The sequence below is a fragment of the Pongo pygmaeus genome, chromosome 18 (assembly GCF_028885625.2).
Source record: "Pongo pygmaeus isolate AG05252 chromosome 18, NHGRI_mPonPyg2-v2.0_pri, whole genome shotgun sequence".
Lineage (NCBI taxonomy): Eukaryota > Metazoa > Chordata > Mammalia > Primates > Hominidae > Pongo > Pongo pygmaeus.
This window is the reverse complement of record NC_072391.2, coordinates 64,526,639-64,547,415: the sequence shown is the minus strand read 5'-3', so window position 1 is coordinate 64,547,415 and position 20,777 is coordinate 64,526,639. Positions and strand designations below refer to the sequence as shown.

General features: G+C 58.1%; 3 protein-coding genes across 16 annotated transcripts; 2 read left to right on the top strand and 1 right to left on the bottom strand.

Annotated features, from left to right (window-relative positions):
• The first annotated feature begins 484 nt into the window (after positions 1–484).
• Positions 485–6,274, top strand: EXOC3L1 (exocyst complex component 3 like 1). 3 transcript variants are annotated; one of them, XM_054453850.2, is made up of 14 exons: positions 485–650; positions 938–990; positions 1,434–1,594; positions 1,675–1,894; positions 2,801–3,413; positions 3,500–3,617; positions 3,754–3,879; positions 3,981–4,081; positions 4,305–4,415; positions 5,164–5,293; positions 5,396–5,518; positions 5,597–5,752; positions 5,844–5,968; positions 6,050–6,274. In XM_054453850.2, exons 2-14 carry the CDS (start codon positions 945–947, stop codon positions 6,258–6,260), a joined length of 2,241 nt encoding a protein of 746 aa, XP_054309825.1. In that variant the 5' UTR covers positions 485–650; positions 938–944; the 3' UTR covers positions 6,261–6,274. The 3 variants fall into 3 exon arrangements, with proteins under 3 accessions (XP_054309825.1, XP_054309824.1, XP_054309826.1); XM_054453849.2 differs by having other exon boundaries at positions 511–990; XM_054453851.2 differs by lacking the exon at positions 6,050–6,274 and having other exon boundaries at positions 511–990; positions 1,419–1,594; positions 5,597–6,025.
• Positions 6,275–6,642: 368 nt separating this feature from the next.
• MATCAP1 (microtubule associated tyrosine carboxypeptidase 1) lies at positions 6,643–15,028 on the top strand. 7 transcript variants are annotated; one of them, XM_054453862.2, is made up of 8 exons: positions 6,686–7,389; positions 8,947–9,137; positions 9,978–10,603; positions 10,686–10,829; positions 11,082–11,214; positions 12,142–12,447; positions 12,551–12,648; positions 13,681–15,028. In XM_054453862.2, exons 3-8 carry the CDS (start codon positions 10,034–10,036, stop codon positions 13,843–13,845), a joined length of 1,416 nt encoding a protein of 471 aa, XP_054309837.1. In that variant the 5' UTR covers positions 6,686–7,389; positions 8,947–9,137; positions 9,978–10,033; the 3' UTR covers positions 13,846–15,028. The 7 variants fall into 7 exon arrangements, with proteins under 7 accessions (XP_054309841.1, XP_054309837.1, XP_054309838.1 ...); XM_054453863.2 differs by having other exon boundaries at positions 6,690–7,389; positions 8,947–9,038; XM_054453866.2 differs by lacking the exon at positions 8,947–9,137 and having other exon boundaries at positions 6,643–6,781; positions 10,529–10,603.
• On the bottom strand, positions 14,904–20,712 carry NOL3 (nucleolar protein 3). 6 transcript variants are annotated; one of them, XM_054453880.2, is made up of 5 exons: positions 20,432–20,546; positions 20,217–20,313; positions 16,326–16,464; positions 15,686–16,006; positions 14,904–15,583 (listed from the first exon to the last, which is right to left on the bottom strand). In XM_054453880.2, exons 1-5 carry the CDS (start codon positions 20,520–20,522, stop codon positions 15,533–15,535), a joined length of 699 nt encoding a protein of 232 aa, XP_054309855.1. In that variant the 5' UTR covers positions 20,523–20,546; the 3' UTR covers positions 14,904–15,532. The 6 variants fall into 6 exon arrangements, with proteins under 6 accessions (XP_054309855.1, XP_054309854.1, XP_054309856.1 ...); XM_054453879.2 differs by lacking the exon at positions 20,432–20,546 and adding an exon at positions 16,580–19,644 and having other exon boundaries at positions 16,162–16,464; positions 20,217–20,242; XM_054453881.2 differs by lacking the exons at positions 20,217–20,313; positions 20,432–20,546 and adding an exon at positions 20,590–20,712 and having other exon boundaries at positions 16,162–16,464.
• Between the last annotated feature and the right edge of the window lie 65 nt (positions 20,713–20,777).

The window sequence follows — 20,777 nt, the reverse complement described above, 5'->3', positions numbered from 1 at the left end:
TTAGTGACAGATCGAGACCCTGTCTAAAACAAAAAAGATAAACACAGCTTTCATGACCCTCTCCTGCCACCCCCCACCACACCCCTCTTCACAACAGCCTGCCACCTCTTATTCCTCCGCAGAGGTACACATCCTCCTCAGAGGCCGGCCAACACAGTTTTCATCCTGTGCTGTTGATGTCGTCTGCATCCATATCTGCACACTCTGCCCACCACCCCAGGTTGAGGCCAAGTCTAGCAAATCCCTGTCTCCTCTCCTGAACACTAAGAGGGTCTGGGTAGGCTGGTCAAGACTGGTTGAGTACAAGTACATCCCGCCCCCCCGCCCCTCAGGGAAGTGTCGCCCAGCCATCCCCACCCTCCGTGCAGACACTCTTTCCTGTTGGGAATAAAATGCCAGCGACTCAGCTTCCTTCCTTTCTGTTGATGGCCTTGGGGAGGGAGGAGCCTTGGTGGGAAGAAGGGGCTTCTGGGCTGGGGAGTGGGAGAGAGACTTCCTTGGGGAGAGGAATTCAGCTGCATGCTGGAGTCAGCTGGAGTCGCCCAGGCCCTGTGAGCAAGTGGCAGGCGTGCCCAGCTGCACTGGGGAGAGGGCTGTTCTCAAGGCCAAGGTCATTTGTGGAGGGAGAACTGGACACCTGATCAAATCTGGTAAGTTCTGTATCAAACAGTCCTGTGCAGCTCAGAGCAGGACCAGGGTCCAGTGGAGGCCTGTGCCCACCCTGTCTCGCTTGACATCTGCAGGGGCATGACTGGGAAACCTAGCAGGCAAAGCCTCCCAGGTGCCCTCCACATCACACCCCCTCCCTCTCACTTCCTGAGGGGGCCGGGAAGAACCTCCTTCCTCCTCTCAGAAGGGCTTAGAAAGAGGCAGCAGCTCACAGGGGCATCTACTCTGCCTGCTTGCCCTGGGCCCACCTCAGCTCTGGCTCCTCCAGGCCTGCAATGGACTCAGCAGCCAAGGATGAGATGCAGCCTGCGTTGTCCCCTGGTATGAACCTTTTGGGTGGACTGGGGGAGGAATGATGGCAACAAAGATGGGACTGGCTGGGCACAGTGGCTCACGCCTGTAATCCCAACACTTTGGGAGGTCAAGATGGGCAGATGACCTGAGGTCAGGAGCTCCAAACCAACCTGGCCAACATAGTGAAACCCTGTCTCTACTAAAAATACAAAAACTAGCTGGGCGTGATGGCACGCGCCTGTAGTCCCAGCTCCTCGGGAGGCTGAGGCAGGAGAATCGCTTGAACCTGGGAGGCGGAGGTTACAGGGACCCGAGATTGCACCACTGCACTCCAGCCTGGGCAACAGAGTGAGACTCCATCTCAATAAACAAACAAACAAACAAATAAATAAATAAATAAGAAAGCTGGGACTGGGGGCATTGGGCCCTCCCTCCCTGACTACACAGCTGCCCAGGTTCTTCCTGCCCAGGACCTGAGTGGCCAGAGCAGGAGCGGGCAGAGCAGCTGGCCCGGGGTGCAGCGCTCAAGTGGGCCTCGGGCATCTTCTACCGGCCGGAGCAGCTGGCCAGGCTAGGCCATTACCGCAGCCGCGAGGTGCAGCGTACCTGCTCCCTGGAAGCACGCCTCAAGGTGGGCATGGGGCAGGGGGTGCGGGTGCTGGGACTGTGCTGCAGGGCTGGCCCGGCCTCACTGGCTCCATCTTTCCACAGTCAGTGGTGCAGTCATACCTGGAAGGCGTGCAGACTGGTGTGCGGCAGCTGGCCCGGGCCATTGAGGTGGTGCAGGGAACCCGGGAGGCCCTGAGCCAGGCCCGTGGGTTGCTCCAGGGCATGTCCCAGGCCTTACAGACTCTAGAGCCCCTACGGGAGCGGGTTGCCCAGCACAAGCAACTGCAGGCCCTGTCTCACTTGCTGCCTCGGCTGCGGGCAGGTGAGCATGCAGGGACCCTGGGCCTCAGCCTCCAATAGTCAGTCCACAAACACCAAACAAATAAACACTCATCCCTAATCAAGGGGCTGGGGCACTAGATGGGGAACTGCATAGAGGGGCACACCAGGGACCTCCCAGACAGTAGCCCGGGCTTCCCATGGCCTATGAGGCAGGGTGCAAATCAGCTCATCCTGGGGATTCCCACGTGTGGGATGCTTGAGTCAGGACAGATACCCAGTCATGTGACTCTGGCCACCTGGTTATCAGTATATTGAAACTCTTCTCTAACAGAGTGGCTGAGCGAGTACTGGCAGGACCCCCTGATTTCCCCTGCCTTCCCTCCAGGATCTTCAGCTTCCTCATATTCCATGAGCTCATGGGTTGACCTCTGGCCCACCAGGTCTCTAGGACATTGCCAAGATCCTCTTAGATTGGCCAGTACTCTACTGGTTATTTTTTTTTTATGGTTTTTTGTTCGTTTTTTGTTTCGTTTTGTTTTTGAGACAGAGTCTCACTCTGTCGCCCAGGCTGGAGTGCAGTGGTGCGATCTCGGCTCACTGCAAACTCCACATCCCAGGTTCAAGCAATTCTCCTGCCTCAGCTTCCCGAGTAGCTGGGATTACAGGCATGCGCCACCATGCCTGGCTAATTTTCGTATTTTTAGTAGAGATGGGATTTCACCATGTTGGCCAGGCTGGTCTCAAACTCCTGACCTCAAGTGATTCACCCACCTTGGCCTCCCGAAGTGCTGGGATTACAGGCATGAGCCACTGTGCCCAGCTTACTCTACTGGTTGTTAAATATTTTATACATCACCCCAGCCCTGGGCCTCAGTATCCCCTGCTGTACACATTGAGGCGGTGGGAAGGCTGAGACCCAGGGCTGTCTCCTTTCCACTCTCATTAGTGCCAGCTGCAGTGGCCCACACACAGACTCTGATTGATGGCCAACAGTTCTTGGAGGCGTACGTGAGCCTTCGGGAGCTGGAGCAGCTGCGAGAGGATACGTGGGCACCCCTGGGGGGCCTGGAGTTGCCAGTCTTCCAGGGGCTGGACCTTCTGTTCGAGGCACTGGGCCAGGCTGTGGAAGCAGCTGCAGGGGCCGCGGGGAAGCTGGCACGGGAGGACCCAGCCCTGCTGGTGGCTGCTGTGCGTGTGGCGGAGGTGGAGACTGGACGAAAAACCCCCCTGGGCCAGGTGCCCCGGGACTGGCGTCAGCGCTGTCTGAGGGCACTACAGGAGGGCCTGGAGCGGGCCCACTTTGGGTCACCTCTGCTGCCTGCACCAGGGGCCCTACCAGGGTGGCTGGAGGCTCTGCGAGTGGCCCTGCCAGTCGAGTTGGCCACAGCTGAGGCACTAGTAGCACCTTGCTGCCCACCACAGTACAACGTGGTCCAGCTATGGGCCCACACGCTGCATAGCGGTTTGCGCCGCAGCCTGCAGAACCTCCTTGCAGGGCCTGAGCTAGAAGCTGCGGATGCCTTCGCCTTGCTGCACTGGGCACTGCATGTGTACCTGGGGTCAGTGCCTTTGGGGCAGCGGGACATGGGGGATCAAAGGCTGGGGGCTTGGTGGCTTGGTGTGACACCAGGCCACCCATCTCCAGGCAGGAAATGATGGGGAGCCTGGAGTTGGGGCCTGAGGCTGATGTGTCCCAGCTGGAGCCCCTTCTGACCTTGGAGAACATTGAGCAGCTGGAGGCAACATTTGTGGCCAACATCCAGGTGAGTAGTTGGGGCACAGGTCCAGAGAAGTCCTACTTACCTGCTGTGGGCCTTTATCTGCAGAGTGGAATGTCTACCCATCTCCAGCAGGGTCAGATCCCTGCTACATTCCTTTGCCCCTGGCCCCTCCCTCCAGGCAAGTGTGTCTCAGTGGCTGCAGAATGCGCTGGATGGGGAGGTAGCTGAGTGGTGCCGGGAGCAGGGGCCCAACACAGACCTGTCTGGCTCCTATTACTCACCAATGCCAGCCATCGTACTGCAGGTAGGTGGGAAGTGGCCAGACAGGCACGCAGCCTCCATGGGGCAGTGGGGAGGAGAGGAAGGAGGGAGGCTTTGCCGATGGCTGCTCATTTCTGCCTGCAGATCCTGGAAGAGAACATTCGTGTGGCCAGCCTGGTCAGTGAGTCACTGCAACAGCGAGTGCATGGCATGGCACTGTCAGAACTGGGCATATTCTTGAGGAGGTCTGCTGAGGCACTGATCCCTATTCCTGCTCCCATTCCTGATCCCTGTCCCTGCTCCCCAGGCAGCCCAAAGGGGCTCTGAGTGAATAAGACGTGTCACAGGGAAAGGGCTCTTTTAAACAAGGACTTGGGTATCTTGGAGGTGGGACAGGAGTACCAGGGACTGGGGCTGTGGGGATGCCAGCATAGCAGCAAGTCCAGGAGCCACCTCTGCCCATTACAGCTTCAGTGATGCTCTGATCCGATTCTCTCGAGACCACGTCAGGGGGAAATCAATGGCCCCTCATTACGTGCCCTACCTACTGGCCACCCTCAACCACAAGTCAGCACTCAGGTACCAGAAGGCCCCCAGGGAACCCCACCTTCACTAACCCCCTATTGAGTACCTATTATGTATGGGCTCAGCCCAGACTAGGACACTGGGGACTTTGGACTCACATCGCCCTGGGGTTCCAATTCTAGTTCTGCTAATTACTAGTTGTGTGACCTTGGATGAGTTACCTAATCTCTCTGAATCTCACTTTTCTCATTAGTATTATGTGGGTACTAATAGAATGTTCTGAGAATCACATGAGATAACATGTAAAGTGCCCACCATAGTGCCTGGCACATGGGGTCAATTGTTCATTCGTCCAGCAAATATTTCAAGGCCCTACTCTGTGCCAGTAACGTCTGGGGTTACAGCTGTGTGTATACACACACACACACACACACACTCCCTTCCTCTTGGGTGGTATGTTCTTTTTGGTGGGGGCAAGGAAAACAAGTGATGATTTTTTACTCCCTCCTCACTGGGATAGTTCCCTTCCTTTACGAATGAGGAAACAGAAACCGAAAGAATGTTTTGCTCAAGGTCGCACCGCGAATTTGAGGCAGGTCCCGCTGGGCTGTGTCCTTTCTGGCTCGCCGAGAGCCCGCCTCCCAGCCCTGGTCCATGCCTGGGACCAGAAGTGCGGGGAACCGCTGTTCTCGCTCCCTCCCGTCAAACACTTGCCCCACAAGGTGGCGCCGGAGGGGCTGGACCACAGAGGGCCATGCGGGCCTTGGCCTTGGTCCTGAAGCCGTAGTTTTGCTCGGTCCAGCTCCTCAGTGTCTGTCCTGCAGCTGGACGGGGCGGCTTCAGGGGCCTTGGCTCCAGTGGAAGCTGCGCTGGACGAGTTGCAGAGGAGGATCTACCGCCTGGTGTTGGAGGCGCTGCAGGCGGAGCTCCAGGTGAGGCCTCCTTCAGGTCAGGATGGGAGCAGGTGGAAAGGTGGCGGTACAGCTACGTATGGGGGTCTCCGCGGCAATGCCAGGTCTGGATCATTTTCCCAGCCCCTGTTCGCGGATCTGCCCTCGCGCCAATGGCTGTCGAGCCCTGAGCTGCTGGAAAGTGTGTGTGAACGGACGGGGCGCTTCTGCCGGGACTTCTGGCGTGTGCGGAACCCCACGGTTCAGGTGCGCTGGGGGAAAAGGCTGGGGAAGGGGCGGCGCGGGTGAGAGGCGACCTTTACCCGTCTGATTGCCTCCCCGCAGCTGCTGCTGGCTGAGGCCGAGCGCGCCGTGGTGCTCCAGTACCTGAGCGCGCTGATGCAAGGCCGCCTGGTGTGCCGCGGAGCCGACGAGAGGGCACAGGCGGCCGAGCGCCTGCGGCACGATGCTGCCCAGCTTCAGCAGCTTTTCCTCAGTTTGGTGAGAGCTTCTTGGGCGGGCAAACGGGCGAGAGTCTCAGTGGTTGGGTGGGAGAGAGGGCTGGCGCGAGACCCTACCCCGACGTGCTCAGGGCCTGGAGGAGAACGCGCACTGCGCGCCGGTGCTGCTCGCCCTGAGGGAGCTGCTAAACCTCCGCGACCCCGCGCTGCTGGGCCTGGAGGTGGCTGGCCTGCGGCAACAATTTCCCGACGTGAGGTGCGGACTGGGGGCCAGAAGAGAGGAGAAGCCGGAGGGCGGGGAGGACGGGGCTGACGCGCCTCCTTGGTGCCCTTGCAGCGAGGACCACGTCTCCGCCCTCTTGGGCCTGCGCGGGGACTTGTCCCGGGAGCAGCACCTGGCCGCGCTCAGCTCCCTGCAGGCTGCGCTGCCGCCGTCGCCCTGCGCGAGCCGCCGCATCCTCTTCAGCCTCGTGCCCGCGCCCGCGCCCGCGCCGGCCTCCTGCCTGCCCTCGGGGTCCTGCGCCCGAGCCCTGCTGCTCGCAGAATAAACCACGGCTCCCAGACGCCTGAGTCTGTGTGTGTTGGGGAAGGTGGGATAGAATAAAAGTGCCCACGAGGGTTGAGGGAATTCTTGCAGAGTGACACGCTTAAAGTATCCTGGCTCCCGTCCTAGTACACGGGCTGCGCCCCGCCTATGCAGGCATCTGCCCTCTGTGCAGACTGCGTTCCCGAGGCCGCGGGCTACGCCCCCACGTCTCCGCGCCCAGGCCGTGAACAAGTCTCGGCCGCCCTGGCCGCCCGGGAGCCCCTGAAGCTCAGCAACTCGCTGGGGCCTTGGGAAGGGGGCGGGCCCAGGACCACGAACACCGCCCCCTCAACTCTGCCTGGCTTTGCTCCCAGTGGCCTCGGGGGCGCGCCGCCGCGGAGACTGACGCGAAGCCCCCCGCTTTCGTAAGAGCGTGCGCGCGCCCGAGGACGTACGTCATCGGCGTCGGCTCCCGCCGGCTGGGCGTCCGGTGGCCGGTGTAGCAGAGCTGGAGCGGCGGGCGGCAAGCAGAGGAGCGAACAGGTGGGGGCACGGCACGCGGACAGACCCCTCCAAAGGCCGGGAGGAGGCGCGCGACGCGACCTTTCCTGATCTCCCGGAGAACCCTCCACTCCATTGTCTCCTGGCCCCACCCTCCATTGGGCACGCCCTTCACCTTATCCGCCACCACTTATTGGCTGCAGGTCACGCCCCTCCTCAATTTCTGGTTCCCCATTGGCTCTTCACCTTGTCCTCTCCGGGGCTTCTCATCGGCACAGGCCACACCCTCTCATTTGTCACCAGACCCCGCCTTAATAGTGGGGGGCTCCTCCCTCATCCATCCTTCATTCATTATGCACCCAGTGCTGGGTGCTTGGTACACGGGGGTGAATCACACCCCGTTCCTGCCTTCGGGGAGTTCAGGGGATGGTGGGAGGACACGGACCTAGACTCCGACAGTGACAGCTCTGAGTAAAGACGCCGAAGCAGTGGGACACTAGAGGCGGGGAAGGCTTCCTGGAGGAAGTGAGGCCTAAACTGAGCCTTGAAGAATGGTTAAGAGTTTGCTCCAGGAATATATTGCAAAGGCATTCTTGGCGGAAGGACCCGAGACGTGAAAAAAACAAGCGTATTCTGGTAATTTCGAGGAGGTATGTCGAATGAAAGAAGGGGAGATGGAGGGGACTGGGCCAGGTAGAAACCTGTAAAGGAGTGAGGAGTCCAAAAAAATGTACAGTTAGTTAAAGGCAGTGAAGCCTGGGACCTGAAGTCTTTTCAAGCAGCTGGTCATTAGGCAGGGTAGAGAGGAGTGGAGAGGGGGAAGATGAAGTCTAGATAGGGAAGCAAAGTGCAGGGAAGGAATAATTCTAGTTCTGAAAGAAGGGCTCTTGGATTCATTTATTTATTGAGCAATTGCTGCGGGCCAGGCACTGTTCTGGGTTCTGGGGACACAGCTGTTAATGTTGGAAAAGATAAAACAGATAACTATCAAATATACCTATCATACAAATATAAAGTGTACTGAAGTACACTCCAGATGGTGATGACTGCTACAGAAAACAATAATTTGGGGAAGGGGAGATAGTGGAGAGGGGAGAGGAGGTTTACTATTTTATAGAGGGTGTGTTAGGCTTTTCTAATAACATGGTATTGATGCAGAGATTTGAGGAAAGTGAGAGAGCGACCCATGCCATTATATAGGGGGAGGAACATCCCAGACAGAGGACATATTCTGTTTGATATGCCTGTTAAACATTCAAATGATGACACTGCAGTGAAGCTGGACATGATGGCATGTGCCTGTGGTTCCAGCTACTTGGAAGGCTGAGGTGGGAAGATCGCTTGAGGCCAGGAATTCAAGACCAGCCTGGGCAAATAGACACTATCTCAAATTGCACTGAAATTGGCAACACTGGTCTAAAGTTTATGGAAGAAGTCTGAGCTAATGTATGTAAAACCAAGAGTGGATGAGAACATCTAGGGAGTGAACATAAATGGAGAAGTTTCCATAGGCAAGTCCTGGAGCATTACAGTGTTAAGAGTTCAGGGAGACAGGGATGACCAGCAAGGTAGGAGGAGAACTAAGTTCGACTGTGTTTGGAAAACCAAGTGGACAGCATGTTTCCAGGATGCAGTGATTTTTTTTTTTTTTTTGAGACGGAGTTTCGCTGTTGTTGCCCAGGCTGGAGTGCAATGGCGCAATCTTGGCTCACCGCAAACTCCGCCTCCCGGGTTCAAGCGATTCTCCTACCTCAGCCTCCTGAGTAGCTGGGATTACAGGCATGTGCCACCATGCCCAGCTAATTTTGTATTTTTAGTAGAGACGGGGTTTCTCCATGTTGGTCAGGCTGGTCTCGAACTCCCAACCTCAGGTGATTCGCCCGCCTCGGCCTCCCAAAGTGCTGGGATTACAGGCATGAGCCACCCTGCCTGGCCTCCAGGATGTAGTGATTAACTGTATCGGGTGCTGATCAATATGAAGGTCATTGCTGGTCATTGGTGACCTTGATCAGATCAATTTAGATGGAGTGCTGGGAACAAAAGGCTAATTGGAGTGAATTTAAGAGAGAACAGGAAAGAAGGAACTGGAGACTGGGTATAGATGACTCGAGGTATGTGCTGCAATAGGAGCAGGTGGAGGGAGATGCAGCCGGGGCTGTAGCTGGAGGAGTGTGGGTTCTAGTGAGGGTTTTGTTTTGTTTTTTAAGGTGGAGAAATAACAGCATGTATTTATCCTGATGGAAAGACTCCAGTAGAGAGGAAGAGATTGATGATGTAGGAGAGAGGAGAAATGCTGGAAGTGAGTCACTGAGCAGACAAGGGAGCTCAGCAGCTGGAGCCTCTCCAGGCAGTCTCTGGGGAGAGATGGGATTGGACTGAGTCCTGGAACAGAGTCGGGGTGAGCGCCCTGACACTGGCTTTGGATGACCACTGGAAAGATCCCTCAGATAGGGGACAAGCCAGAGATTGGCTTGGATTTGCTGAAGCTTCCTTCTGCTCCCCAAAAGCAGATTCTAATTTGGATTTCAACAGATGGCTCAGAGGAGAGAGGGCATTCTGGGGGATACTGGCATAAGCATGGGGCCCTCAGACATTGAAACTGACTGAGGCCAAATGGGCAGGAGGATGTGGGTAAAGCCAGGTGGATGGGCAGGGGTGGCACTGAGAAGATGCCATAGGCTGAAGGCAGTCCCTGAGGCCTTCTCACCTACCTAATCTGCCCAGGCAGCTGAAGCTGCACTGTACCACCTCCCAGATTAAGTGAGTGAGCACAGAGATTAGAATCACGAGTAAGGGGCTCAGTCCTTGCCTTCAGGAGCTCAGGCTGAGAGGATTCCAGTAACCACCATCTAGGTGGGTGTTTAAAACTCTTGCTTTCGGCTGGGTGCGGTGGCTCATGCATTTAATTCCAGCACTTTGAGAGGCTGAGGCGGGAGGATCACTTGAGGCCAGGAGTTGGAGGCTGCATTGAGCTATGATCAATGCACTGCACTCCACCTTGGGTGACAGAGTGAGACCCTGTCTCAAAAAACAAAAACGAAAACAAAAGTGCTTTCTCCCAGCCCAGCATACTTGGGTGAGTCTGCTGGAGGCAATGGATGCTGCAGCCAATCAGACCCCTGGTAGCAGAGCCTGGGCCCACGAAGGGCCCAGCAGAGGCAATGTGGAGTACAGGGCCTGCTGGTCGTTTGGTCACACCCACTCATGCTGGTCTCCACATACCCTTCTGTGTCCCCAGAGGTCGACAGTGTGGGGAATTGGAGTGACCCGGCTGGATGTGACCCCAAAGACAGAATGGTGCTGGACTCGGGGGCTCAGGCATATGATCAGGCACCCCCCAGCCCGCCTACCAGTCCCCCATCCCTGCGCCATAGGCTGAAGCCCTCAGACCGAGATGGGCCACCACTGTACCCCTGGTCTCAGTCCCTGGCCTTGCCCCTGGCTCTGGCAGTCCCCCCAGCACTGCAGCCCCAGCCTGAGCAGCAGCCGTTCTCACAGATGCACCTGGGCCACCGTGGCCACATGCGTCGCAGTGAGAGCACCTACTCTGTAAATAGTACTGGCCGGCGGGGGCGTGGCACCCTGGGACGGCCTCCACCTGGACGGGGACGGAACCCAGGTGGGGGCACCCTGCGGCCTGCAGCCTCCCTGCCTCACATTGCTAAGACTCAAAGGGATGCAGGCCATATTGCCAGCAAGAGCCCCTGCATGTTGGTGGCCCTGCGGCCAACCAACATGGACCGTGAGCGAGACAAGTTCTTCCAGTCCCATTACACCTACAATCCACAGTTTGAGTACCAGGAGCCCATGCCCACGGCTGTGCTGGAGAAGTACTGCGAGGCCTCTGGACAGTTCATCCATCAGGTCAGTCCAGCCTCCCCACCATATCCTGGCCCTGACCACCCAAGGGGCTTGTCCTGACCAGCCACTGTGGCCCCATGTACAGGCAGTTGGCATCATTGAGGCTGTTCTGGAGAAGTTTGGAACCTATGAACACTTTGAGGCTGCCACTGGGGGGCAGCTGCTCACCAAGTGCCAGATATGGTCGATTGTGCGCAAATACATGCAGAAGGAGGGCTGCGTCGGGGAGGTGAGCTTGCCTGCAGAGCCCTTCCTCTACATGCCCCAAATCAGGGTGTCTTGTGGGCGGTCCCAGGTCCAGCTCCACACCTGACCCACCCCTGCCCCTGCCCCAGTGAGGTGGGAGCTGGTTCTGAGCAGAGGTGATGAAGGGTGGGTGCCCTGGCCAATTGTCTGGCCTCGCTGCCCTGTGGCATCATTGGGTCCACCTGCACCGTGGCCCCAGGCTGGTGGCCATGGCTCAGAGCACTGCCACCTGCAGGTTGTGGTGCAGCTGAGTGAGGACCTGCTGTCCCAGGCAGTGATGATGGTGGAGAACAGCCGGCCCACATTGGCGATCAACCTGACCGGAGCCCGCCAGTACTGGTTGGAGGGCATGTTGCGGCATGAGATAGGTCAGGGTGTGGGTATCCGGGAAGATGGGTAGGCATGAAAGGGGCCTGGGAGCTGGGAGGGGTGGAAAGGAGGGGCCCCAATAACTCCCCCTTTTGTTTCTCCCCCTTCCCTCCTGAGGTCGGGGCTTTCCCTTCCTGAGCAGCCACCTCCAGCCCTCTGGCTCACAGAGGTAGGCCAGAACGTGCCTGTCCACGCTCTGGGCTCGCCCTCATCTCTTGGTCCTTTCGGGTGTATTTTTCTCTCTCCACTTCCTCTCCGACTTCTCCCGACAGTGCAGGCAAGGCTGGTCAGTCCCTGACAGGCCAGAGGGAGAACCCTCAGGGTCCCACCAGGCCAGCCACCACGCGGGCCCTCCAGGGTGGATGGAAGGCCAGGTCCTGGGAATGGACTTGACTTGAGGACACATGGCGCCTGGTTTAGGAGGGGACTGGCCAGTTTGGGCAGGAGGGTGCAGGGCACTAACCACTATTCCTATCTGTCTGTCCCTCTTCCTCGAGAATCCTGTTGCTCTGGGCAAGAGGTGATTTTTACCGGGGGCATCAGCGTGACTGTTCAAGATGATATGGGCACCCAGGATGTTGGGCAGGGTGGTATATGTATTCTTGTGCCCAGGAGGGCTGGGGTCAATGTCAGTTTGGGAGAGTTCGTGCACGTGTGTGGGTGCGTGGGTGTAGGGTGGGGGGCGGATGGATGGGAGAGGATTCATGTATGTGAGCCTTTGTGGATCTTTGGGTGCGAGTCCACAGGAGGAGGAGCTTCACGCTGCCTGGGGCTGGGAGAGCTTGTGTGCGAGCCTGAGTTCGGGAGCATGAGGATGGAAGTGTCGCGGCCAGAGCCCCGGCCAGATGGAACAGGGCCAGGGCTGGGCTCGCAGGCGGGTCCCCGAACGCCCCGCCCAGCGCCGCCTCCCCTCGCCTTCCCCGCAGGCACCCACTACCTGCGGGGCGTGAACAACGCGCGCCAGCCGTGGCACAACGCGGAGGGCCGGCTGCGGTACGGGCTGCGGCCGGCGAACCCCACGGAGGAGGGCCTGGCCAGCCTGCACAGCGTGCTGTTCCGCAAGCAGCCGTTCCTGTGGCGCGCTGCGCTGCTCTACTACACCATCCACCGCGCCGCGCGCATGTCCTTCCGTCAGCTCTTCCAGGACCTGGCGCGCTACGTGCAGGACGCCGACGTGCGCTGGGAGTACTGCGTGCGCGCCAAGCGCGGCCAGACGGACACCTCGCTGCCAGGTGGGCGCCAGCGCGGGGGAGGTGCCTAGAGCCGGGGTGGGGGCGGGGAGAGGGGCGGGGCTTCGGGCGAGGGGCGGGGCTCACCGACTTCCTGCCCTCCCAGGTTGTTTCAGCAAGGACCAGGTGTACCTGGACGGCATCGTGCGCATTCTGCGACATCGCCAGACCATCGATTTCCCGCTGCTGACCTCACTGGGCAAGGTGAGGGGCTGTGGACCTTCAGAGGTCCCGGCCAGCTCCCTGCCTTGCTGTAGAATTCCCTGAGCCTCGGATTGGTGCTAGACCGAGGGCTGGGTGTCAGGCCTCTGGTGGTGGGGGGAAGCGTGGGTGGAAGTGAGAACAGGAGATGAAATGACTCTGGCAGCAAAACCAGGTGCTTAACGGAGGCTGCAGGTGTATGTAGATACTGCATCTCAAAGGAGGTGAGCATTCCAGGCCAAGGGAGTGATCAGGAAGGCCAGGGGAAGGAGGCTACAGAAATGGCCAGGGACCAACTCCCTGGCACTGGCATTTGTGCCAGGTCGAGGAAAGTAGATTTCATCTGAAGCAACAGGGAGTGAGAGGAGCTTTAAGCAGAGGAGTGACACTGATATTTGCTTCAGAAGGCTCCTTCTGGACATCATATGGGAGGTGGATTGGAGAGAGGACTAGGGAAGGGAGTGCAGGGGCATGGAGGAGGCCTTGCCTGTCACTCCTGCAGAAGGGATGGTGGTCTGGCCTAACCAGGCAGTGGCTACTGGGTTGGAGATGAAGGGACAAGCTGAAGAGCTCTTCAGAGAGGGGAATACTTTTAACTCAGTGGCTACCCTGATGGGAGGGTGAGAGTTCAAGCCCCCTCCCTGGAATCTGACCTGGGTGACTGTGAAGAGGGTGGAGCTGGCATAAGCTGGCACTCAGGAGTTGACTGTTGGACATGGGGCCATCCTGAGGGCTATCCAGGGGAAGACATTAAGGAGGCAGTTAGATGCCCATGTTTGGAGGTGGGGGGAGAGGCTGGGCTGGAGAGAGAAGTGGGGTTGTAGGGCATCTATGACAAAAAGCAACTGTTGAGAGAAAGAGCAAAGATGAAGGATTGAGTCTAGAGGTATAAAACGTTGTAGCTAATTGTGGATCAGGAGAGGAGAGGAAGAAGTCCCGGAGCAAAGGGCTGTGAGCTGTAAGCAGTGGGCTGGGACCAGCTACCTGAAAGCCAGGGACCACTGCCTATGCCTGATGCCCAGCTTCCTCCTGCAGGTGTCCTATGAGGATGTGGACCACCTGCGGCCCCATGGGGTGCTGGATAATACCCGGGTGCCCCACTTCATGCAGGACTTGGCACGCTACCGGCAGCAGCTGGAGCACATCATGGCCACCAACCGGCTGGATGAGGCGGAGCTGGGTCGCCTGCTACCCGACTGATGTCCATTGAGGGCTGCAGACAGAGGCCCTGGACAGAAGCTCCAGATAGGTCCCCAGAACATGAAGCAGTTTGCTCTGTGCTTCCACGGCCTTGGTGTTTCTTGGGGGTGTTGGGAGGGCAGGAGCATTCCTTGAGGAGGAGTGGCAACATCAAAGTGTTTGTGTCCCTTGCCAGCCTCCCTGGGGCCTGGGGACCTGCAGCAGCATGTCTGGCAAACTGAGTCGCCCTCCTGCCTCCAGCTCTCTGTTGAGCAGAGGGAAGGCATGGGGGCAGGAAGAGAGCTGAGCATTGATGGGGATGGGGGTGGTTTGGGAATAGAAACTTGTTCTTGCATGAGATGGCTTTGGTTGTCCCAGTACTCCAGTCTCTCCCTTCCCTCACCTGGCCCCTTGGTGCTCCTTCAGCATTCGTGCTGTCTACCTCTCACTGGGTCCTGGTGGGGGTCGGGATCCCTTCTCCTGGGGTGACTGATGGCCTGAGCCTGGGGTCCTGGTAGTAGAGACCCAGCTGGCCTGGGGTCTGCTTTCCGACATTTTGCCTCTCTCACTGGTCATGTATTTATTCCATATTTATATGGTCTACTTCCTGTGGCTGGAAGCAGCAGCTTCTGAAGGTTCCGTTGGGGGGGAGGGGGATGGGGGTGGACAGGACACTCCTTCCTGGAAGGCACCAATTTTCCCAGCCCCACTCCCATTACACACACACACACACACACACACACACACACAGTGATTCAGGCCTTGAGAGTCAAGCCCAAGAGCTCCCTTGGCCCTGTTCCCCACTCCCTCCACTGGCCTCTGCTGTTCCTGTCTTTGCTCACACCCTCACAGCTGGTCTCTGGCAGAGGTTGGCATAGCCTAGGAGCAGCTGCAATTGCACCTGAGGGACAGGCCCAAGAGTTTGGTGGCCCAAGTCCTGAACTCCTCTTGGACCAGGTGAGGTGCAGAGGTGGTTGCTGCTTCCAGTTTCCCTTCAGACTTAGCTGTGTGAACCCCACTCCTATCCTTTGGCCTTAGTTTTCCCATCTGTAAAACTCAGAAATGCAGTTGGAAAGTCCTTATTCATTTAGTAAGCGAATATATTATAATATGTATAGAGCGCCTTTTGTGTAAGTTACTGGTCAGAATCCTCACTGAGCTCCCAGTCCAGAGGGAAGCCAGACAATTAAAACAGTAATGACAATGACGTGTGTGGTCTCTGTCTACTCAAGGTCCGTTTCTGCTCCCCTCTTCTAATCTCACTTCCCAAGGCTGTGAGCTCTAAGCCCTCCCTACGTGGAGAGAAGTCACCCTCCCCTTGCTCCATGTTCAGCTCAGGGACTTGCATGGGGTTGAGCTGGTACCTACATAGGGTGCCAAGTGGCTCATGAGGGGAAATGGGTTGTGTATGCAGGCACGAGGGTCAGGTCCTTGTTCCACTAGGGGGCTGGGTCTGGGATCTCCAGGGTGCAGCCTGGACTCCTAAGGGCAGATTAGGGCTGAGGACTGGATGATGCTCATGGTGGGCTTGGGGGTGCCCAGGTCCCTGGGACTCAGAGGTACCCACCCTCAGTTCCTGGGCAAACAGCCAGAATCGTGGAGAGAGCCCAGGTCCCGTCCGACCCTCCGGAGTTTATTCACTTCCAGCAGTACTGGGCTGGACCGAGCCTTGGTGGCATCCGATTCAGCTCCAGCAGCATCCCAGGTCCTATCCAGCATGGGCGGGGCACGGCCGGTCAGAGCTCCGGCCTTCAGGAATCTAGAGATGACGGGAACAGTGGTCAAAGAGATGGGGTCCGGCATCCGCTTCCCAGGCCATGCCCTCCCGCCAAGCCGGCTCAGGGTTTGGGCGGCCTCACACCTTCGGACTCGTCCCTTTCCTCGAAGTCCGGCTCGGGCTCTGGGTCCGGTTCTGGCTCCAGTTCCGGCTCTGGTTCTGCTTCTTCAGGCTCGGGTTCCAGCTCTGGCTCTGGCTCCGGTTCAGCCTCTTCAGAGGCCTCAGCTTCCAGCTCTGGCTCTGGCTCCTCTGGGGTCCCGGATTGCACCGCCTCGGAGCCCTCAGGGCCCCCGGCCTCGTCGGGGTCTGAAGCTCTGGGCAACCCGGGGCATGTGGTCCCCGAGCCAGGTGCCTCCGGCGTCCAGTGGCCTGGGCATGGAGGGTCATAGCTGCGGTCCCGGTAGCCTGGGGCGGAAGTGGGAGTGACTGAGGCTCAATTTACCGCTGTGCGGTTTCACACTCGCCTACTTCTAGCGGAGACGACAACCCTCCCTCCCCCGGCCTTTTGTCTGCCCCAGCCCCGTCCCTGCTCTGCCCTAGGCCCCCCCACGAGCGCTCACCCGGACCCACGTGCTGCCAGTCCCAGGCGGGGTCCGGCGCGCCCGCGGTACGCTGGGCACAGCGCAGCAGCTCCTGGCAGGCGGCCTCGCCCTTGCCCTGCACCAGCAGCAGTAGGCGGCGCACCCTGCGCTCGGCATCAGGCAGTGCATCCAATGCCTCGTACTCTGGCCCGGTGAGCACGCCCCGCGCCAGCAGCGCGTCCAACAGCAGCCCCGAGTCCGCCTGCAGCGTCTCGACCAGGCGTTTCCGCTCGCGGTCGATAGTCTCCGACGGCCGCTCCTGCGCATTGCCCATTGTCGGGGCTGCATGGGGAAAGGGGAGAGAAGTAATGGGGGGTTGCCCTCCCCGCTGCCCTCGCCGCCTCTGACCTCTCTTTCAATGCCCCCAGTGAACACCCGGGCTGGGGTCTAAGTTCACCTCGATCCCAGCCGCCAGTCGGCTCCGCAAGCACAGGACCTGGAGGCCAACACGGGGAACTCGGTGTCCTCCTGCCTCTCCAGACGCTCTGTCCTGTCTCCTCCTCAGGCTCCTCCTTCTGTCCCCAAGCGTCAGCCGTGGCTCTCCTCTCCTCCCCTGCCTTTCCCAGGACTGGCATCTACTCTCTGAATGCCCTCCCCAACCAGGAGCTCCTGAGCTCCAGCCCCGGCAAATCCGAGGCGAGTTCAGACCCCGTTTATCCAAACTAAGGTCTTTCTCTCAAATCTGCTTCCCCACCTAACCAGGCAGAAAAACCTAGGATTGATGCTGATACTCCACACCCAGCTTGCAGATAAGTCCTTTCCAGTTTGACTGCTGAATATTTCTCTCACCATCCTCACCACTTACTAAGTCCAGCCTTCTGCCTCCTGCTTTGGCCCTGCAGAACCCAGGATCAGAGCTCCCTGCTTCCATACTCTACCCTCCAGTCCCCTCTGCACCCGGAGCACAAAGTGCTGAGAGTCTCCCTGCCCCTCTCCCCTTACCTTGACCCTGAGATCCAACTTTCCAGGACAAGCCCCGCCTCTACACCCTCCCACCAACACCACCACCATAGTGCAACCCCAATGTAGTCTCATGGCCCTTCCTGGTCCTCTGATTCCTGAGCAGAGATACCAGAATCTTCTTCAGGCTTAGCTCTGACCAAGATCTCTTGACATCACCTGAGACCCACCTGTCTCCCTACCGAAGCCCTAACTCCCAATGTGACTGTCTCCCTGCTGACCCACCTGGCTCCCTGCTGACCTGGGAATGACCTACAGACATTTGTTGTTTGATCTTGAAGTACCCAGGGCCTAGCTCATACAGGATACCAACAAATGCTTGCTGAACTTGGACTGATTTTCCTCCATGGATCGCACTATTTTGAGAGACTTGTTTGTTTGTTTGTTTGTTTGTTTGTTTTAAGATGGAGTCTTGCTGTTGCCCAGGCTGGAGTGCAGTGGCACAGTCTCGGCTCACTGCAACCTCCGCCTCCTGGGCTCAAGTGATTCTCGTGCCTCAGCCTCCAGAGTAGCTGGGATTACAGGTGCACACCACCATGCCCAGCTAATTTTTGAATTTTTAGTAAAGACAGGGTTTCACCATATTGGTCAGACTGGTCTTGAACTCCTGACTTCAAGAGATCCGCCTGCCTTGGCCTCTCAAACTGCTGGGATTACAGGCATGAGCCACCATGCCCAGCCTTTTTTTTTTTTTTTTTAGAGGTGGGGTCTTGCTATATGTATTTTTTGTATTTATTTATTTATTTATTTTAGTAGAGACGGGGTTTCACTATGTTGGCCAGGCTGGTCTTGAACTCCTGACCTCGTGATCCCCCTGCCTCGGCCTCCCAAAGTGCTGGGATTACAGGCGTGAGCCACCGCGCCTGGCCTGGTCTTGCTATATTGATCAGGCTGGTCTCAAACTGCTGGCCTCAAGCGATCCTCCCATCTCAGCCTTCCAAAGAGCTGGGATTACAGGTGTGAACCACCACGCCTGGCTCTTGAGAGACTATCTCTACCAACAGCAGCTATTAGGGAGAGTCAATCAGCTTTATCCTTTTTTTTTTTTTTTGGACAGAGTCTCACTCTGTTGCCCAGGCTGGAGTGCAGTGGCACATTCTCTCCTCACTGCAACCTCCGCCTCCTGCATTCAAGCGATTCTTCTGCCTCAGCCTCCCGAGTGGCTGAGATTACAGGCGCCCGCCACCACGCTCAGCTAATTTTTTGTGTTTTTAGTTGAGACGGGGTTTCACTATGTTGGCTAGGCTGGTCTTGAACTCCTGACCTCATGATCTGCCCACCTTGGCCTCCCAAAGTGTTGGGATTACAGGCATGAGCCACTGCACCCAGCTGCTTTGTCCATTTGTTGTCACCAAGGATTATGGTCTATTCCTGTGAGTGGCCTGACCCAGCCAGCAAGACCCCCGGCATTAGGAGGCAAAGACATCAGGCCTTGGACGATGCCGTCAGCCCACCCCCACCCTGATAATAACTTCTCCTCCTCCCCGCCTTGGCTTTGTTCACATGGCATCCTCATACCTCTTCCCTTTGCTGTCCCTCCTCTGCCTCCTTCTCTGGCTCTAGGAGGCTCGGCCTTCTCTGGGAGAGAGGATTTAGTCCTAGCCGCCATCCTGCCTCCCAGGTCTCTCTCAGTACCCTCTGGTGTCACACTATACCTCCCCCATCACTTCACACCCTGGCTTCCTCTCATTGAAACCCTTCCCCCTGGGCCGAGACCAGGACTACCCCCTGCCCCTCCATCTCCCTTTATGCCCCATCTGTGATGAGTCTTGCTTCTCCACTTCTCAGTGAGTCTCCATCAGCTTCTGCCTCGCCACCCCACCATCGTCACCTCATGTCTTGTAACAGTCCCTCTGAGCCCCTCTCACTCCCATTCCACCAGGCCCGATAGCACAGTGACTTTGACAACTCTCTGGGCTAGGATTGCTGTTTTCACAGATGAGGAGACAGCCTCAGAGATTCAGTGGTAAAACTGGAATCTTACTTGCTCCAGCCTGAACTATGAGGAACTGAACTATGTTTTCCTGTCTAGCAGAATTCCATCCTAAATACCTATCTACCTCCCCCCCACACCCCACTGCCCATCAGAGAGAACCCAAAATATCTGGTCTGGCTACTCTAGCCTCCTCCCACCACCCTGGACAGCCAGGCCCTTCCCAGCTTCCCTCCACCAGCCAGGGCTCGGAGAACTCACTATGCCCCTGGCACCTCGGAGCCTTTGCTGATGCTGATCGCTAAGACTGGAATCCTTTTCTCCTCCCTCTGCTCCGTGGACCTATCCATCCTCCAGGACTCAAATGTTCCCTTGTCTACACCAATGCCTAAGTGTCCCAAGGGCTGGTGGTTTCTTCTTCTGTGTACCCCGTGAACAACACATGCCCTCACTACTGCATTAACTGACATCATTGCACTGTGTACACGCAGACTCTCTGCTTTCTTCAACTGAGCTTTCCAGAGTGTCACTCCAATCGGTGGGCAAAGGAAGGGAGAGGGGGACAGCACCTACTCGGGACAGACACAGGGAGGGTGCAGATTGGATTGGCCCCTCCTTCTCTCCAACCTAAGTTGTTTTCATGTTAGCCTCCTCCTCCTATGACCCCAAGTCCTGCCCTTTATCCTGTCTGGTGGTAGAGACTCCAGCTGGTCTGGGCCCTCCCTTTGAGGCTCTCACAGCTCTCAATACCGAAGTTATTTAGCGGCCAGTCCTTCGAGGGTGACGGGTCCGATGCTTCCCAGAGAGCCAGGTGGCGGGGCATGGAACTGGGTCCCAGCCCCCAACTCCACCTCGCTGCGCGGGCTCTTTGGCCAGGAAGCCAGGGTCTTGGGCCAGTGAAGAGCCTTTGCGCATGTGCGACCGCACGGATCCCCTCCCGCCTTATCTTCCTCCACCCAGTCCCAGAGCTTGAGAGTCCTGCGGCAGGGCGGGGCCCACAGACCTACCCACCACCCCCCCACGACCCCCGAGCGCCGCAGCGGGTGGCGGGGCGCTGATTCTGCCCAATCTCCGTTTCCCTTCCCTCCCACAGCCGGGAGTGGGGCTCCCGGTCTGGCCCGTTTTGGGCGGCCCCACTCACGGGTCGAGCCTCGGCGGGGCAGGAGATGACGGTGCAGAAAGGGCCGGGCAGGGTGGGGGTGGGTGCAGCAGCTGCGGCGGGGGCGGGGCGGCCAGGGCTGCTGGGAATAGGGAGGGTGAGGGTTCTTCCCCGGGCACTAGGAGCCACACCGCGGAGGCCGCGCGCTGGCTGGGGACGTGCATGTAGGCAGCTTTCCCTCCCCACCCGGGGCGCACCAGGAGATGAGGCCAGAAGGGGGCAGTTCGGCCCGCGGCCCCACACGTCCAGTGCCCACTCAGGGCCTGCCAATTTCCAGGTGCTTTCCATCTATCTTGTCATCGACCCCTCTTCTCTGCCTGTCACAGAGGAAGTTCAGAGAAGGATACCAACTCACCAGGATCACAGAACGCATGCATTGCAGAGCTGAGTGCGACCCAGAAGCCCCCGCTTCCCAGAGATTGCAGCGGCCCCGCGCCAGCCCTGGATCCGGGCCTAAGCAAGGGAGCTAGGCACCGGATCCCCAAGCACCTCCACCCTCCTGGGGTTCCTCTATTAAAGACATAGTATCTGGATGCTTCTACA